This window comes from Delphinus delphis, chromosome 5 (assembly GCF_949987515.2).
Source record: "Delphinus delphis chromosome 5, mDelDel1.2, whole genome shotgun sequence".
In the NCBI taxonomy this organism is placed as follows: Eukaryota; Metazoa; Chordata; class Mammalia; order Artiodactyla; family Delphinidae; genus Delphinus; species Delphinus delphis.
In genome coordinates this window covers 36,085,485-36,105,500 of record NC_082687.1, presented here as the reverse complement: position 1 = coordinate 36,105,500, position 20,016 = coordinate 36,085,485, and the positions used below count along the sequence as shown (strand labels likewise).

The window sequence follows — 20,016 nt, the reverse complement described above, 5'->3', positions numbered from 1 at the left end:
TCTAGCAACCCGGAGGGCGGCTGTGGGGAAGGGCAGGGAAGATGTGCGCAGAGGTGGGGAATGGGGATGCTTGCCCAGCTCCATCTCCAGTTGTTGCAAGGATCAGATGGCATTTCTGTGGTGATGGAGAGGTTGGTCAGCACTTGGAAAAAAGCATAGTGTGTAATGTAAAATAGATAGCTAGTGGGAAGCAGCTGCATAGCACAGGGATATCAGCTCGGTGCTTTGTGACTACCTCCAGAGGTGGGATAGGGAGGGTGGGAGGGAGGGAGATGCAAGACGGAAGAGATATGGGGATATATGTATATGTATAACTGATTCACTTTGTTATAAAGCAGAAACTAACACACCATTGTAAAGCAATTATACTCCAATAAAGATGTTAAAAAAAAAAAACACAGTGTGTTGTACAGGTGAGGTAACATAGTGTTATCTGGGGTCCCCAGTGTGCTGATGGAGGGTTGCTTGTCAATCTTAAGCCAGTTTGCCTGGCAGGTCTGACACACGTGGGGATGGACTTCTTTCTCTCAGACTCCAACGCAAAGGGGCCATTTCCTGTTCTTTCAGCCATTGGCTTCCTGGGGGACCTGATCCTGTCATTTTAGACCTTGTTTTTCTCAGCTGTAAAAGGAAGGGGCTGACGTTAATCTCCAGTGCCATTTTAGCTCTTCAACAAAGTGTGTGTGCGTGTGCCTATTTGCGATTAGACACCTTTAATATGACATTTTGTTTTCCAGCAAGTGAATGTGCTTAGAAAAAAGAACTCATGTCAAGATAAATATATTAATTGGGAAGATATAGAAATCTTGCTTCCATGAAAACAGTGAATAGAAATGAAACTTCTGTTAATGAAAAGGGACGGTCACTTTTTAAGGCCTTCTCTGCAAAAGTTCTTATGTACTAATAATGTGTATCAGGGAAGGGTCAAATCCATTAAAACTCTCCCAAGTGGAACAAGTGACCTGAATTACTTGTTTGCTTAAGTCAAACAGGAAAGTTCTTCTTCCTTTGAACTTAAATAATTCCAGGAAATGCAATAAAGAAGCTGAGAGAGAAAGAAAGCATTGAGACAGGACTGAGTTTTCATAGTTACACAAACTCTGGTAATACCTACTACCGTTTTTATGCTTCATGCTGCTCAGAGTGTTAAGACCATTCCTGTTCTATGCTCTTGTTTTTCTGCTTCGAACTGATTTCTTTTCAGTTCTGTTTGTTGGAGAGCTTCAGCTTTTGAACATAGCCCACCAAGTAGGAGCTTTTTTAAAAAGTAAATGAAATAACTTTTAAGATTTCACTTTTCATTTACCATCACTCCACTCTACATTCAGTTTAAAAAGTTAACTTAAATAGCAATAAATGTTCTATTTATAATTTACCTTTTCTTCCCATTCCAAATCTCTTTCCAGGAAATGACCCATTCATGGCCTCCTCCTTTGACAGCAATACACACGCCTAGTACAGCTGAGCCCTCCAAATTTCCTTTTCCCGCAAAGGTAATTCCTTACAAGTCTAGCAGGCACTGCATCCACACCAGTGACAAGTGTGAAGTATCGCTGTGTGCCAGATTAATCAAGTAGTATTTGTTGAACTCTTTAGAGATTAGGTTAATATTGCAATTAATTTAGCTACTAAAGTGCTTCCTAATGCTTTCAAATACTTCACTCTCCAATTATGTCAGTAAGAACATCTTACATTTGTATAGGGTTTTGTAGCTTATGAAAGTATTCAGGACTTTACAATAAATTCATTTTTGAGGTTCTTTACCTTAGAAGAGGGACATGGAGGTGCAGGAGAATTAAGTGAGGTAGGGTGTCTGCTTCCTAGTTCAGGACTTAGATACGTTACAGATACACATTTACACTTGTCATACCTCCTACATTTTCTTAAAGTTTAATGCAATCAGCTGCATTCGTGATGGTTTTAATAGCAAGGTGAACTGCCTACTCGCACATTTCTGTTAAAGTATTTGTGAACAGTATATTAACAACACTGTCACCTCGCCTTTTCTACTTTTGGATAACATTCAGAATATAGAAATATCACCTTCAGATCTGTGTTCAGTCCAGCCTGTTACACATGCACATTGTTAATATATTATCACTCTCCTTTTCCATGATGTCATTGAGGTTTTATCTACCCAAACCAGAATTTACCATGTTAGATACTTTACATATTTTCTAATGATAGTTTTTTTCTCAAAAAATGTAATTTATTATTATTGATTTTAAGGTAAAACATTATACTTTGTGTTGAAAATCCTTGACACCAAAGGAAGAATAAACTTTAGGAAACAACAGAAGCAATGCAACCTATTTTATTAAAAATTAGATGTATCAATATTTATCAGATTTAACAGTGATGCAACCTTGGATTTATAAACCTTAATATTTTATTAACTAGAGATTTTTATTTTTCTTTCTAGGATTCTCAGCATATCAGTTCTGCAACCCTAAACCAAAGTAAGTAAATATGTGGAACTGATTATTGCATTGGAGAACAAAGCATGTTTTTACTGTTTTAATGTAGAAAACATTAATGAAAAATGCTCCAGCAGAGATGAAGGCTTCCTACGGTTAAAGAATAGGAAGGAAGGGCAAACATAAAGCTGTTCTTTAGGTGGAGTTTCAGATTATTGCAAAGAGTTAACGAAGATGTCTTAGTAAAGTACCTAACAAATAAAATATAATTTGGTATTACCTCACATATGATAAATATCTTGAGAGTGACTCTAAATGCACTGTTACTCAGGAATTGTATATAAGAATAGATTGGGGTATTTTGTGTGTTTCTTGTATTTATTTTAAACAAAACCAAGAAATTTTTATAAGGAAGAGAGCACATAGTTTCTCTAGACCTTCTATATGTATTTGTCGTGTAATTCTTTTTTTGGTTCCTTTTAATGGATTGTAAATACTTGAGAATTCAGTGGGAAACAGAAGAAAGCTAACTGGATCCAGCCTTTCTCTTTATCAGTAACCTCTCGGTTCATTAAATTCTTTGTGTTCCAACTACATGCAAGGCATTTCAGGCCTTACAAAAATGACTCGTGTCTTTGCAATCATTTAGTTCATCAACATATGGTGAGTGCCCAAGTTACGAAGTGTTAGTCTTCAAAGGATAGGGAGACCAAAGTAGGGTGCGTGGTGTGCATATATGTGTTGGGAGAAGATTGCTCATAGATATTCCATAGAGGTGACTCTTCTTGAAATATCTCCACCTTAGTCTTTTTCCTCACTTGTGTTTTTCCCTTGATTATCCTGTTGTTTAAATTGCAAGGATATGAGGAGAGTAAAAAAGATGAGAAAAACAAGAAATGAAATAATCTTCCTCTAGAACAGGGATAGGCACACTATAGCCTGAGAGTCAAATCTGTTGTACAGCTAGTTTTTGTAAAGAAGGTTTTATTAGGACACAGCTGTGCTCATTCATTTATTATTATGCCACAAGGTATGGCATGCAAAGTCTAAAATATTTACTATCAGACCTTTACAGAAAATGTTTGCTGCCCCCTGCTCTAGAAGTACTGAATAAGACTTTGCAAATAACTCCTAACTAATTTCCCCCAGAGACTTCCCTGGCAGTCCAATGGTTAAGACTCCGTGCTTCCACTGCAGGAGGCACATGTTCGATCCCTGGTCAGGGAATGAAGATCCTGTATGCTGTGTGATGTGGCCAAAAATAAATAATAATAATAAAAGTAAATAAATTTCCCCCAAATGCGGAGAGATAAGCCTGATCATCTTGCACAGTATTGGGGAGACTGGGAAATCTTTTTTTCTCAACATCTTGGCAGCCTATCCAAAGATAGATAACGGGTGAAGTGGCATAAGTCTGCAGGTGGGTCACCAGCTCAGCTGTGGGCAGGATTGCTGTGCGTTCCTTTACCTCTTGCCCTTCACCCCACCCCCAAATTTGCTAGGGCTGCCAGTCATGCAGATTATATGCCTTCCACTGAATTACTTACAGCTTGCATGATTGCTACCTCCTGGTTTAGAAAGACCCTGTAATCCTTTAAACTGTCTGATTTCTCCTTTTAGCAAAATATAGTTGAACATGAGCTGGTAAGCACTTTCTTCGCCAGGGGTGGTGGCCCTCCAGGCCTGTGGAATAGTGTAGGCTGATTCCTCCTTGCCCTGATGAGAAGTTTTCAGACACTGGCAGGTCTCCTGTAGGTCTTGGCTCAGCAGATGCTTACCTTGGGGTCTTTTATGCTGCTGCTGGAAACCCTTTTTACCTCTGTGAGAATGTGGCCTTTGGGGGGCCTAGTTGGATCCTGGAGGGGTCTGGTTGTTGTATGTTGGATGAAGAAGGAATGGAGTGTGTGCAGATAAAGCTTTCAGAAACGTGGAGTGTGACATATATTTCTCAAAGTATGCCCAGCAAGATAATTCAAATTTCTCGAAAAATTGTGGTTTTTTGAATAAACGAATGGGGGCTGTTGAATAGTGGGGGGATGGGTGGGAGCACAGTGGGCCAAGGACAGAGTCTATAAAAGAGAGTGCTAGCAAATCACGAATAGATATGTGACGTGAAACCAGGTGAGGGTGACTGCAGCCCCATCCTAGTGCTTCTACAAGGGAGCCCCGCCAGCTGACAGTCTGTAGAGAATGAAGTATAGGGATTTTACTTGTATGTCCCAGTATTTATGTTCGCATGTGCAAAAAACACGGCTGCCTAAGGATTACCAGAGCCTTGTTGAGCTTAGGACCGGGTCAAGATGACTGTGTAGGAGTACATGTGAATGTACTTTAGCCCCTCTAATTTGTAGTGCCAGCCCTAGCTTGCTAGCCAGAAGGGCAAGCAATTTAAAAATATCATATAAGAGCTGCTGCCACCATGAGGATAAAGCGTTTAATTGCAAATATTCAAGGGCCTCCACATGACATTAGTGGTCACTCTCCTCACCCCTGTCTGAAAGGCACCCGTATTTCCATTCCCCTTCTGCTTCAGGTCCGTATTACCTCAGGCCTAGACAAACACAGCCTCCCAGCTGGTCTGCAGCCTCCACACTTAACATTTCCCATTCCTTTCTAGGTTACATCAGGTAGCACCCACAGGTTAATCTTTCTGAGGAATAGCTGCATCGTGCTTTGGAGATGTCTCATTCCCTGACAACTGAAGTTTTAACATCCTATTGTGGCACTCAGAGCCCTCTAAAATCTGACTTCCCTGGTCCCCCCATGCTGCCCACCACACATTCTGCACCCCAGCCTTCCCTTCTCATAATCTGTACCATTTCAACTCCTCCCATGTTCAACCTTCGCTCACTGTCTCTTCTGCCTGAAGGCCTTCCCCACCCTCATCTCCCTCTTGCCAGCAGTCATTCTGTCAAAATCTCACCTATCCTTTGTGACACAATTAATTTTGTTTCTTTTCTAATTTGCCGCCTTTTGTCATGACCAACAGAGTGACCAATCTGTAGATTCCTGGGACAGTTCATTTAGATGATTGATTTTCGTGCTGATTTTGCATTGCCTAGGGTTGTAGATAACACGTGCCTGTTTGATGTCCCTCAGTCAGCTGTACACTCATCGAGGACGGGGTCAGATGCCTTGAACATGTTGGTGTCTAATAGGCAGTTGGTAAATAGCAGTTGAATAAACGAATGGGGGCTGTTGAATAGTGGGGGGATGGGTGGGAGCACAGTGGGCCAAGGACAGAGTCTATAAAAGAGAGTGCTAGCAAATCACGGATAGATATGTGACGTGAAACCAGGTGAGGGTGACTGCAGCCCCATCCTAGTGCTTCCACAAGGGAGCCCCGCCAGCTGACAGCAAGGAGAGTCTCCTGCCCATGGCAGTGTGGTCGGCGTGCCGGTTGGCGCTTTCAAAGTGTGTTCGCTCATTTTAGGGCTTTCCAGTTCTGCGCAAGCCCTCTCTCTAGACGTAACATAAATGTTATTTTATAAGCAGTGTATAGCACTCTGGTTGACATAATTTAAGTATACTGAGTGTTTAGGTTAAAGTAGGGGGACAGCAAAAAAAGAAGGAATTTATAGCTAACGGTCTCATGAATTTGTCATTGTTCTCCTCTGATCATTTTTCCCTCACTCACAGAACAATATGATACATCTTCAAAAACCCACAGTAATTCTCAGCAGGGAACATCGTAAGTAAAATTCTTTTTTTTCTTAAAAGTTTATAATATAACACTGTAATTTCCCATGTAAATCTGTTGCTTAGATTTTTTTTCCTCCTTGCTTTCAAGTAATGACTCATAAAATACTGCTGCAGTGTAAAGGGAGGAAATGACCAACATTTCTATTTGGATTAAATTCTCCTGTTGAAGGTTTAGGAACCTTAAGATTTTGCTAAGGAGTTTTCTCAAAAAGAAAGGCATTTGAGCCATTGTTTACATATTAACTGTGGAAAATAGAAGGTTTTAGCTTTATAAATTTCAGTCTTAAATAGTTTTAGCTTGTGGAAACAAATTTCGGGGGATGTGCACAATTTCAGACTTTCTGCCACTTTTTTGGCCTAGTTTTAACTAATAAAGAGTGAGTCTTACTGCCCAGCTGTGCTTTATTAAGGCCAAGTAAGTCCAGATATATTTTGGGTTTTTGGAACAGTTGAAACTACATAGTAAAGATTTTTAAACCAGCATTTTGACCCAATTTGTCATTTCTTGGTGGTATTGAACTAGTATTTCTTTCTTTTCATGACTAGCAGTGGTTCAGGGACTAAGTGAGGAGGCCTTTCTCTCCTCAGTATTTGATCAGTTACTAACACAGAGTTGCTAGTTTCTGAGGATTTCAGGTTCAAGCTCCAGCTTTCTTCTATTTTCGAGGCATAGGATTTGTTCTGTGTATTTTGGGAGGGGGTGTTGCTGTGGACTGAATATTTTAAAAACTATACAGTTGAAGCAAAGAGGTTCTTTTATCTCCTCACCATGACTGAATATGGAACGGGGTTAAATCACTATTCCTAAGTGCCAAGTCCTTGATGCAATTGTTTTCACATCTCCACAGCAAAGTAAGAAAAAATAACGATTTGTTGTTGTTGTTAACAAGATAAATTTATTGGGAGTTCCCTGGAGGTCCAGTAGTTAGTTAGGACAGTGAGCTTTCACTGTGGAGGGTACGGGTTTGATCGCTGGTCAGGGAACTAAGATCCCGCAAGCTGTGCGGCACGGCCAAAAACAAAAAAATAAAAAATTTTTTAAAAAGATAAGTTTATTATAGTTTGAAGGATGGATTTTTGTATGTGTAATAAAAATCTGTTTCATTTGTGGTTCTGGCTGATGGTGAGGTTTTGCTTATTTTTATTGTCCTTTACTAGAAAAAAAAAATTAACCCTATGTTATTCTTTGCCTGTTTCTTTTTTGGCCTTTTCTTTTTTCCCCTTTCATTTTGTTAAAAAAAATTTTTTTACCCTTGAGTTCTGAAAGTCTAGAATCACCGACTTAGCTTAACCAATGACCTCCTCCTCTAAATATAATCTATCTGATGCCTGGTGGAGAATAGACAGGACGGTGCCAAGGACCACACTTACAATAATTGTGTGGACTCTCTGTGACTTCCCCAAGGGTTTACACCTTGTGCTGTTTGTGATGGTTGATAGTAAAGCTGTTTAGACCATAAGAGGCCCCGGCTGATGGTCTTTGGCGGGGGCAGCAAGGAAAGGGGAGCTGAGAGCATCCCACTTGGCAATAAGAACAGAAAGGAGGAGCTCCCTGGGGAATGAGCGGGTGGAAGCAGTGGCACCAAAGGGAGGAAGTGGCTGTGTCCCTGGGAAGTGTGTGTAGAGGAAGAAAGGCAGCTGGGTCTGATCTGGGCCCGGGCAGGCCAAAGCTGCAGCCTCCCACACCAACTTTCATCAGCTTTCCTACGAGGTAGTTGATAGGGATTCGGACCATTTTCTGTGACAATTTTGCTACTCAGAGAAATGGGTGGTTCTCCTGATTTAAGTGAGTTAAACCATTGAAGTCAGAGGTGCCTGCAAGTTTATATGCTCATATATTGTGACATATGTAGTGTTTTCTAGATAAAAACTATTGGTTTACCCTATATAAAATTACCTAGAGGGGGGAACTTCCCTGGTGGCGCAGTGGTTAAGAATCCGCCTGCCAGTGCAGGGGACACAGGTTCGAGCCTTGATCCGGAAAGATCCCACATGCCACGGAGCAACTAAGCCCTGTGCACCACAACTACTGAGCCTGCGTTCTAGAGCCAGTGAGCCACAATTACTGAAGCCCTCGCGCCTAGAGCCCGTGCTCCGCAACAAGAGACGCCACCGCGATGAGAAGCCCGCAATGAAGAGTGGTCACCGCACGTCTCAACTAGAGAAAGCCCGCGTGTAGCAACGAAGAATCAACACAACCAAAAATAAAATAAATTAATTAAAAAAATTTCTCTTAAAAAAATTATCTAGAGGGAATTCCCTGGCGGTCCAGTGGTTAGGATTCTGCGCTGTCACTGCTGGGGCCTGGGTTCGATCCCTGGTTGGGGAAATAAGATCCTGCATGGCTGCGCAGTGTGACCAAATTAAAAAAAAAAAATTACCTAGGAAAGGATATTTATTTTGATCCTAATAAACTTGGAGAAGGAATGAAAGTAGGGCCTAGTACAGGTGAAGAGGACAAGAGTGATAGAGAAAAGAAGGTAATACTGAGACTGGGTGGATACGAAGGGTTGTGTGTGGTGGGGCTGATGGTATTGATAAGTGCCAAAATGAAATGTACCTATGGGAAAAAGAAATCACTTTTATGGAGCTTGGATGAAAGCAGTGTCCCAATTAATCTGTAGAGTACAGTCGTTGTTTCAGAGTTAGTATGGCACATCTCTTAGTGCTCGAAGGTTAATTTGATCTAGTGTCAGCATTAGGGTTCTTTGACAAGCAGTTAAACTGTTTTGAATGTCACATAGTGTGGCAGGGAGATGGTCTAATGCACTTTGAATGTCAGGAAAGAAAATGTTAATTACAGGGTCATTTGTACTTCGGTTTTAAAAATCCATATAGGTCTTACTGCTTTTTCTTTCAGAGTTACTAGTACTTGGGCCTCCTTACAGAAGCAGAGCAGTACATATGAAAGGGAAAAAGAGGGGCCTGGCACTAGAGAATAAACTGTGGAGAGTCTGTATTAACTCTCACATCTGTCCAGACTTGAGGGCAGGGGACGGTTAGCCAGCTCGTAGAGGATGTAGGTGTGAAAGAAATGTGCTAAATCTGTTACTTTTAATCTCTGTAGTTGAAGCTCTAGTTAATTATCAAATGATGAATTCTTTCTACCAGGTACCTCAGGGAAGTGATAAGCTAGGGATCCAGTGCTATTTGCCTCTAAGTTTGAGCGGGGGTGGGTGGGTGGGTGGGGAATGTTGGTTTAAGGGCTCCTAGCTTTGGAATCCTCTTCCTTTCCACGACTTGGGTCTGTTGAGTTCTCAGGGCAAAGTACCAAAGTATTTCCTTTTTCTGTACAGCTATTACGTCCTTCACGTGATTGTGGATAGTTCCCTTTCTGTACAGTCAAACACAGTGTCCTAATGTCAGCAGTGCTTTTGCCAACCTCTCAAAAGGGATAACGTGTTAATGTTTTAGAAACTATAGAGCAGTTGATGGGCATTATTGTGGCTAACTTCCTTCTCCCTCCCATCCCCTACCCTAGCCCCAAACTGCCAAGTCCTTACTAGATGGTGCCCTCCTTTATGTTTCTTATTTTTGCTTCAGAAATCGTCACTACCTATTTAGACTAAGAGACAGAAATTAGCAGTTATAGCAATTTGGAATTTTTATTACTTACTTGGGAAGTTTCTTTTGAAATGAGGGAAGTATTTGGATGTGAAGATTGGGATTGTCCTGGAAGTGTGACGAGACGGAATGGTGCAAAGTTAATAAAGGCTGGGAAGAGTCTGATACCTTTCTAATGAGCCTGAGTTTTCAACTTTTGCTCAAAGCATTATTTTAAATATCTTGCTAAAAAAACTAAGGAAGACCCAATCTATCAGTTTACTGCAGTAGAAAATCATCGCATCAGGACAAGTGTCAGCTGAAATGTCCGAGAATTAAGTCTGAAGAAATGCCTTGCTTGTTCGTTTAAATCATATTTGACCTAAGGAAAAAAGTTTTTTACTTTTCTAGGTAGTTCTTTTTGTCTTATTTTTAAAAGTTGTGCGAGATGCAAACTAGTATATATAGAATGGATAAATAACAAGGTCTTACTGTATAGCACAGGGCACTATATTCAATATCCTGTGATAAACCATAATGGAAAAGAGTATAAAAAAGAATGTGTACTCTGTGTGTGTGTGTGTGTGTATATATATAACTGAATCATTTTGCTCTACAGAAATTAACAATTATAAATCAACTATAATTTTTTTTTAAAAGTGCTATATGAAGGTGTCTTACCTGGGATCTTTATTTCAATTGACAGCTCTGACTTAAAGTGCTGTTTGCTGATAAATGTATGGTTGAAGTAGCAGAGCTCACCCTAATGGGCAAAACTTAAAAATTATTTGTCCTTGAGATTATACCCCTATCCCTTATTAACAGTTCTTCAGCTCTTCTGAAAACAAGTAACAAACATTTGGGCTGGTCAGTAATACATTTGTAGGTCTACATTAAACCTTCAGCTTCTCAGAATGTAAATGGAGATCTTGTTGTTAATAATAATTCTCAGTTCTCAAATATCTGGCATTGCTGGAAAAAGATACACTTTATTTTCACTCCAAACTTAACAAGTGATTGTGAATCCAAAGTTATTGGTATTCATAACTATTTTATTAATCTAAATATAGAAGGAAATGTTCTGTTTGTTTTCAAGAGAAAAAGTAGAGGTGTAAAATGAAAGAGAATAAGGAATATAGCTTTTTTTTTTTTTTTTTTTAGTGAGTTACTATTAGCCATGCTATGGAGAAATGAGAATTTGTAATATTGGATATTGAAGAAATTTTCATGCTTAGGTAAAAGCAAACAAATGGTCATTATGTGCAATGTTTAATCTGCTTATTTCAGAATTATAGTTACTAGGACACATTAAATCAATATTTAGAAAATGCTGAAACTCCCAAATGCAGAATCACCTCCTTTCATGGTAGAATTATAGTCTTTTGGAATAGTCAGTTTAATTCTTGGGGTTCTGGCTTTAGGAGACAATATTCTAGGATCCCTTGCAGGACAATATTTAACTTAACACTGTATACAAATTTATGCCGGAAACTTGCATAATATTGAAGGGATATTTTGGTGAGGCTATGAAATGAAGCATATTTTAAATAATTATAAAAATACTGCTAAGGTGCTGGAAGATCATCTTCTTCAAAGTATTCCTCTTGGAGCTATATATATTTCTTAAATGATGGCTTGAACTACTCTGGGAGCACCCCTTTAGGATAACATATACTTCCGTACTTGGTCTTAGACCAAAGGTCAAATAAAATGGACAAGAAGAATAAATTTATCAAGTGCCTGGTTTATAATAGGTAAGTGTTACGTAAATGGGTTTGCTTATGTTCTACATAAGAAAAGTCATTCTCATCGTTCTTTAACATGCTTTGACCCCAGTTATATAAATATTGGCCTCTGGGCTGGATGCCAGGCTATTTGGAGATACTTCCAAAAATTGCTTCCACTCATCCATTCAGTACATAATTATTAAATACACGCTGTGTGCCCAGTGCTGGTTTAGGTACTTGGGGAAATAGTAGCCAGTGAGACAAAGTCCTTGTCTTCCATGCCTTGTAACTCAATGCGGGTGGCATGTAATACAAACTAGGTGATGTGACAGAGACAGGCTTGAGGAAGCAGGGTTGTTTTTTTTTTTGGGTGGTGTTGATACTTCTGGGAGGCTCAGGAAAGGTCCCTCGGAGAAGGTGACATTTGATCTGGAGCCTGAATGACGAGAGGGAGGCAGATAATACTTGCCACCTTTAAAGGGCCTTGATGGGCTACAGGCTCTGAAGACATTTGAAAACTGCTAGGGAGTAATTCTTATTGGAAGTGACTGCTTTGAGGTATTCATTTGCATCTGGAAAACATGGTTTTAAGGGTGTCCTTAAGAGTCTATTTAAGTCTCATTTTTAATCATGCTGCTAATTTACTACAGTAAGTGACCCCAGATTAATTTAAGCATAGATTGAAAAATTTAGCAAGATGTTTTTATTAGCCCTAAAAGCAGTTGGTACATTCCCCCCACTCTGGGTTGCTGGGTTTCTAAAGCAGCAAGGTGTTGTTTACTTGCACAAGAATTCATATTCTCCCCGTCCATTCCCACCCCTTTCATCCACCCTGCAGAGGCCTCCAAGGCCCTCTATAACCTACCTCTCCACCTCCTCTCCTATACCCCCCCAACACACACACACATACACACACACACACACACACACACACACACACACAGATATTCTGGCCACATTGGCCTCTTTGCTCTTTTCTATGCCTTAATCACCCTCCCCATTTCCTGCATTGTGCTCCCTCCTCCTTTCAGGTCCCTCCTTGTATGTCATCCCCTTATCAGTACAGTCTTCCCTAACTACCCTAACTAGAAGAACAACCCACACCCATCCTTTCTCTTTTATGCTTACTTCCCGCTCCCTAGGCTTCTTACCCATTGAGAAAGAATATAGTTTGGTTATTTATCTCCCTTCCCTAGACTCTGAGTGCACAAGAGCAGGGGTTTCTGTCTGCTTAGAGTTGTATCTGTAAAGTCTAGAGCAGGGCCTGGCATATAGTAAGTACTCAGGATAAATGTAGAAGGAAAAACATTGCACATAAACTTGGTTAAATACCTATAAACAATGTTTAATAGAAATATAATTTTCAGCAATAATTTTTCTAGATTTTCTTTCTAGTTGTCCAGAATGTCATCTTATACTAGTACCTTATTTATTGTACTTAATGATTTAATCTTATTTATTAACTTTAACTTTTCCCTCATTTATACTCTTGTGATTTTTCTAATCTTCACTTCATCCATGGAGTTTAAATAATCTTTTATACCTTTGGCTGCAATTTTTGCCTTATCAACTGCTAGGTCATTTACTATAGTGAATCACGTACCAAGTCACTTTTCCCTCTGCGCTGTTAGTCCACCATCTCCCGTAGACAGTCTCTCCATTAATTTGAATTCTGCCAACTGCTGTCGCCATTTGGAGAGTCCCCCTTCTATGTTGTGTTATAAGGGATTAAGGTCTGCTTTTTCATTTTTAAAAATTTATTGTATGCGGAGCCCTCTTTCTAACTCATCACCTCCCATCATCTCCTACAAAAAGCATTTGCAGTCCTTATTTCTGCCCTGTATCAAAAAAGGAAAGTATAGGCTTCCCTGGTGGCGCAGTGGTTGAGAGTCCGCCTGTCGATGCAGGGGACACGGGTTCATGCCCCGGTCCGGGAAGATCCCGCATGCCGTGGAGCGGCTGGGCCCGTGAGCCATGGCCGCTGAGCCTGCACGTCCAGAGCCTGTGCTCCACAACGGGAGAGGCCACAGCAGTGAGGGGCCCGCGTACCGCAAAAAAAAAAAAAAAAAAAAAAAGGAAAGTATGTTCTCACATGCTCATTAGTGGTTTCTGAAAAGTAGGTATCAGTTTATTTGCCATTTTGAGCACATCTAATACCAGGGTTGTGACTATTAACTGCAAGTTAAGTACCGTGAGCTTGCCTTCACTTGCTCTTTTCCAAATAAAAGGTATGGCCCGATCGTAGGAAACGTTAAGCCAAGAAATCAGTGTATTGAAATAGTTTTGGAGTTCTGAATTGAGATGTTACAGAATATTGGCAGTTGAAGCTTTGGGTAAGCCCAGTACGAAGGAGGAATGGTAGAGCAATAAAGGCTTGTCTGGTGTGTCTTCACACAGTAACAACTGGTTACAGCTCTGAGTTGCTGAAGCGTGCCTGCCGGAACCTGTGTGCAGCTCTTTCAGCTTTGCAGAACAGCTGTCTGAAGAATGCATTTGTACAAAGGGGTTTGAGGATTGTTTGTAACCTTTAAGTAAGAAGTTTACCTAACTGACAATGTAAAATGTGAAACCTACATGATAGTTCAAAGAGTTGCTTTACCTGAGCATTTGTCTCCTTTTGAACAGTGCCAAGCTAAGCCATATGGTGCCATATGCTTCGAAATAACTGGTTTGCTTGGAGTTTGGAAATGAAATTAGTTATTTAACCAGTTTAAACAGTATATAAAGTTTAAAGTTCATTTACTTTCATAGAAGAAAAATAGTGTATTCATTTCATTCCAGCAGTATAGTTCCTGTTTTCTTTTAAACCAGAGTCTTTCTCTCAGTGGGTTCTGGAACTTAGATTTCATTCCCTCAGTTAGGTTTTCTAACCACTGGTCCTATATTGGCCAGAGCAAGGAGATGGTATCTGATGGAATGGCTTTTGCATGCAGGCTCTAGCATATACCAGCTTCATGATCTTAGGCCAGTTAGGTGGCTGTTCTGAGCTGTTTCCTCATCCTTAGAATGTGAGGGGTTGATCAGAGTCAGCCCATGGGGTTATGAGTAAAAGCAATGCCTGTTAAGTTCAGATTACATAAAGGGCACAGCTATGTGGTACTGTCACTTATTCAGCAAAAGAGATGCTGTTCATTCAGCCAGCTTCTTAGGGTACCTGCCAAGTTCTAGATAAAGAAAATATGAAGACAAAAATGACTTGATCCTGCTTCAGAAAAGCTTACAGTTGAGTATGTCCCTTGGGTCTTATGTTTCTTGACCTAGGTTTTATTGGTATAAATGAGACTAGATCTAAGAGATTTGCTTCTCTTTTAGTGGGTGCAAAGGGGTTCACCCAGATGTGCTGCAATTTGTCATCTCGACATTGAAAGACCGGTCTATTATATATAGAATATAATATATGAAGTATAGTGTAGTAATTTAGTGATGTGCTTGGCTTCAAATATAATTATTTGTGGCACAGTAGGGGGGTTTTTAGCAACTGATCCATTTAAACATAAAACCTTTACCTGTCATCAGGTTACAAATTTCCCAACTATACAGATCCTTTTTTAAAAAAAAAAAATTGTGATGGCAATTATGATTAATTTTCTGTATTAACAAAACTTGGTTAAGGTTTTTTTGTTGTTTTTTTAAAATAAATTGCCCCATTTTTTGATTTTCAGAATAAGGGGTTTCTTTTTCTTTATTTTTTCTTTATTTTTTTGGCTGCATTGGGTCTTCATTGCTGCATGCAGCCTTTCTCTAGTTGCAGCAAGTGGGGGCTACTCTTTGTTGCAGGGCACGGGCTTCTTGTTGCAGTGCACGGGCTTCTCATTGCAGTGGCTTCTCGTGGAGCACAGGCTCTAGGCGTGTGGGCTTCAGTAGTTGCAGCATGTGGGCTCAGTAGTTGTGGCACACGGGCCCTAGAGTGTGCGGGCTTCAGTAGTTGCGGTGCATGGGTTCAGTAGTTGTGGCTCACAGGCTTTAGAGTGCAGGCTCAGTAGTTGTGGCACATGGGCTTATGTGCTCCGCAGCATGTGGGATCTTCCCGGACCAGGGCTCGAACCCATGTCCCCTGCATTGGCAGGCAGATTCTTAACCACTGTGCCACCAGGGAAGCCCTGGGACAGCATTTTTATGGGCCCTTCCATTCCCTAAGAGCAAGTGGAGCTAAAAGTCAGAACATACACTTTCTGACTTACTGAACATATCTCATATACTTTCTCACTTGAGGAGAGTATATGTACGGAAACTGGGCATTCAATAGCTAAGCAAACAACTTACAAGGTATTTAGTAGTCCGCTGCGTGCAACAGGAAGTGTGTTTGAATTACATGATCACTGCTGTTTCAGGAAATTAAGGCAAATCAGCTTTATACAAAACAAACCCAGTTACTAAGAAATAAAGAGGTCCATTTACTGTGGTTTTGTTGTTGGTGGTTAACATGGAATATACTTTGCCAGATTTGTTTTTTCTGGTTGTATTATACCTAACATTTATTCCAAAGATATATCTTTTGCTTGTGTGTATCCCAGCCAAGGCATTTTTAGCAGTAAACCTGTTGAGTGACTCCTTCTTGTACACCATTAAGATTGCTGCCGCCAAGTTGTACATCCAAAGGCTGTGTCTTATAAAATAGTTTAGCTTCTGCTAGATACATGTTGAGCAAGATCTACATTTACAAGTAGCTAACAGTTTTTATTTTTTAAAAGAAACTTATCACAAGATGTTTTTAGTGCATTTGTTGGTGAAAATAAGTCCTTGGCAGAATTACAACATTGCATGTAGGTGGTCTTTTTGAAAGAGCCAAGTTTTACCATTTATTTTCATTAGAAAATATAGTGATTTTTACCATGGATTCCCAAAATAATAATGCCTGCTTACTTTAGTGGGAGGTAGTGGGTTTGCAATAAAAATCGTTGGTCAGAATATTGAAGAGGTATTTTTAGAAATACTGAAGGATTGTAACTTCTTAATATAATTTGGTTTTTGGAACATCAGTAATACTCAAGCAGATTTTTTTTTTTTTTCCAATTTCACTTACATTTCCTCAAAGAGTCATGCCTGTAAATTTTGGGGGATGTCGGGGGGAGCAATTACAGATTCATTCCTTTGATTTTGGATATCTCCATGAAAAAGTAAAGGGGAGGGGGTAGGGAAGGGGCTAAGATTTGAGTAAACAAAGTACAGATTGGAAAATGTTTGCTTTTAATATTTAGGTTCATCGTAAACTTGAATGCCTAGAGAGAGGTATTAATATAACTTTGTGGACATGAACTGAGTTTTTATTTTTACCTGAATGATAGCAGGAAGGTTAAACATAGTTTTTAGACAACTGTATTATTTGTATTACTACTCTTTTCACGGATTAGTGTTCAAGCACCCAGAAGAAGATATTTGTGTGTGTGAAAAAGTTCAATATTAATAATGTCTTTGGACAAAAACGTAACATAACTGCACTGTTTGGTGACAGTTGTATTTTTATGTATTTATTTAATTCATATATAGCACTTTTTAAGTGCCTGGCACTGTTCTAAGTACTTTACAGATATTCATCCAGTATTAACTCATTTAATGGTTAATCATTTATTCGAGTTGTTAGAGACCATAGAAGAAAATAATTTGAGGGTATTGTATATTTTTCTATTTTATTTATTTTTGTTGTTGTTGTTTCTTCTGTTTGTGTGGACCTGGGACCCTTAGTCTCAGGGCTGGCAACAAATCACTTGCAGAACTTGTAGTTCTGCTTTTAATGCTCAGAACGTGTGAAAGACTCAGTTTTGAAATGATAAGGAGTTTGGACTGAACTAGTTTCTGTGTTAAAATTGTAAAACTTAACATTTCCAAGAAAATAAAGCATTTGATGAATAAATAAAAGTTATACCTGTCCCACCCCTCTTTTGTTTCATTAAGCATATTTTTTATGTTTACATGCTAAAAGAAGTTGTTAGACGTTATTTTAAATTCTACAATGTCTCTATCCCTGCCTGTTCTAGCATGCTCAAAGATGACCTTCAGCTCAGTGACAGTGAGGACAGTGACAGCGATCAAGTAAGTTCCGTACACCCCACAGTACCAGGAATTCATTTAAATCCATGTAACATTTCTGAGCCGCTTATCCTAACCTGTTTTTTTGTTTTTTTCCTGGTCCTTCTTCCCCTTATTGTGAATGCCTAGACCCCAGAGAAGCCTCCGTCCGCATCTGCACCTCCAAGGTACTGTGTTTGGGTTTCTCCCCATCTGTACAAAATGTTTGCTTTTTTCTACCAAATGGGGAAGTTACAGCCTTATTTAGTATTTTCATAGCTTCTTCATGGGAGAAGGAGATGGATGATCATAGTTAAAAGAAAGTACCTGTTTAATATTTTGGAAGCTTAAATCAGCCCTAGAGAGGTTGTTAACTCTATGAAAGAGAGTCCCTGCGTCCACCTAAATCTTTAGTCAGTTTTGTATGTGTAAAATTTGAGCATTTAAAATAAGCTTAAATCACTTTCATCAGTATTATGTAACCAGTATTTGAAAAGTTACACTGAAGAGCTCAGTGTTTTTATGAAAGTGACAGATTTGCTCTGTTTTCAAAAATTAAAGCTGAATTATTTCTAGTAATTGTTTTCCATAGTGCCTGTCTTCATAGTTATATGAATTTTCTAATTGTTTCAGTTGCTTTAAAAGATGACCTGCAGGGGACTTCCCTGGTGGTCCAGTGGTTAAGACTCCACGCTCCCAATGCAGGGGACCCGGGTTCGATCCCTGGTCAGGGAACTAGATCCCACATGCTGCAACTAAAATATCCCACACGCTGCAACTAAAGATCCTGCATGCCGCAACTAAGACCCGAGCAGCCAAATGAATAAATATTAAAAAAAAAAAAAAAAAAAAAGACGACCTGCAGTACATTTTGGTATGATGGAAAATGGCACTGTTTTCACTTTGTAAACAGCTTAGCCATATTTTAGAAAATGTAATGCTTTCGTTTTTAGAAATGGAAACTATGTGAACTACCTTTATTTACCATTTCTTCTGGTACTGAATTTAATGATTTAATATACCAATACCTGTCCTCCGTGGACAAAGAGTTAAATTACCCTGTAGTTGTTTTACTCCCTTGAGATGTGGTCATCCATTTTGAGACAAGCTCAGCACTAAAAACCTTGCTCTCATATAGCTGAGGTTATAGTTAATGTGGAGGAAGATCACGCATAATTATGTGAGGTCTTAAGGATTCATAAGCTCTGCTTATTTATATCCCATTTTGTTCAGTAATTCCTGGTGGTTTGTAACGACTTAGAAAATATGACAAAGTAACCTAACTGAAAAGTGGAGGAGGGAATAAAAGGAAAAAAAAAAGGTGTGGGGGGGTGATAATTAGAGGCAGGAATAATACTGAAAGTATATCTCTTTTTGACCATCACTTGGTTTAAGCTCTTCAGCTACCACAAATTTGACATGGGAAAATTCTGTTTTTGTATAGTGTTTGTTTTAAAATTGTTTCAACTAGTCACTTTATTATCTAATAAATTTTTGTTATTCTAATATAGTTAATAAATTTATTATCTTGAAAATGTTTTGGGTAGATTTGGAGGCTTTCACGATTATAGTTACTGATTTACTGCTGTGGCTAATTCCATCTAGGGCAAGGTTTTAAGATACGCTTTGAAATTCTCTGTGTGTCCAGCAGTGTGATCACTTGTGTGTTTTCTCACAAGCCTAGAGTTATTGCCCTATCCTGAAAACTTGAAGTAGTTATTCTCTACTTCAGCTGATATTTGGGCGTGATCCTAAGCCACTCATAAAGAACGGCCCATTTTATCATTCTGCCCAAGAAGTGTGAGTGGATTGCCTGTGGGGTCACTTTCCAAAGGAACCCCATTTGTGTTCAGCAGTCTCTGACTTCTCTGCAGTTGGTTCTCATATGGAGAATAGAGGAAGACTTTAATGGATTGGCTGTTCTTTTATAAATTAACTCCTTTGGGTTTTATATTGCAGGTGTCAGCAAAGTTAAAGGGTCAGAAAGTCAAGGTTTTAGGCTTTGTGGGCCCTAAAGTCTGTGTTGCAGCTATTCAACTCTGCTTTTGTAGTATAGAAGCAGACACAGACAATGCATAAAATACTGGGTGTGAATGTGTTCCAACAAAACTTTATTTGGAAAAGCAGGCAGCCAGCTCAGGCTATGGTTTGTCCACGCCTGATTACATAGTTCGCAGTGTTCTTCAGAAAAATTCCCCAGGCTTCTTTTATGCAGTTACCTGGTGAGCTGTTGCAAGGCTTTTTCACTGAGTTTTGAGCCACCATGGGCCTTGCTTGCGCTCAACTGGCTGCCATGGTCATTTAGTACTGCTAGGTAATCTTTGAGGCCCCTTCTTTCGAGTAGCAGAAAAATGGGCAAAGAAGGAAGGGAGTCGGGAGGGAAGGAATCCACCTCGCGTGGGTCTTTGACTCTCTCGCTTGCTCCGCAGCGCTCCGCAGGCGCTGCCGGCAGCCGCGGCCTCAGCACATTCCAGCAGCGCTGAGTCGGAGAGCACCAGCGACTCTGACAGCTCCTCGGACTCGGAGAGCGAGAGCAGCTCCAGTGACAGCGAGGAGAATGAGCCTCGAGAAGCCCCGGCTCCCGAGGTACTGGTCTGCTCCGGGCGCGCCGTCGACCCCCG

At 39.9% G+C, this 20,016-nt stretch overlaps 1 protein-coding gene across 6 annotated transcripts in view; it reads left to right on the top strand.

Annotated features, from left to right (window-relative positions):
- The window catches only part of AFF1 (ALF transcription elongation factor 1), a 206,804-nt gene that overhangs the window by 154,421 nt on the left and 32,367 nt on the right, over positions 1 to 20,016 (top strand). For all 6 annotated transcript variants that reach the window (XM_060012204.1, XM_060012203.1, XM_060012206.1 and 3 more), the window contains 6 exons: positions 1,407 to 1,493; positions 2,423 to 2,459; positions 6,057 to 6,108; positions 17,365 to 17,419; positions 17,546 to 17,583; positions 19,825 to 19,981. In XM_060012204.1, coding sequence (XP_059868187.1) covers positions 1,407 to 1,493; positions 2,423 to 2,459; positions 6,057 to 6,108; positions 17,365 to 17,419; positions 17,546 to 17,583; positions 19,825 to 19,981 — 426 coding nt within the window. The remainder of the gene's footprint in view (positions 1 to 1,406; positions 1,494 to 2,422; positions 2,460 to 6,056; positions 6,109 to 17,364; positions 17,420 to 17,545; positions 17,584 to 19,824; positions 19,982 to 20,016) is intronic.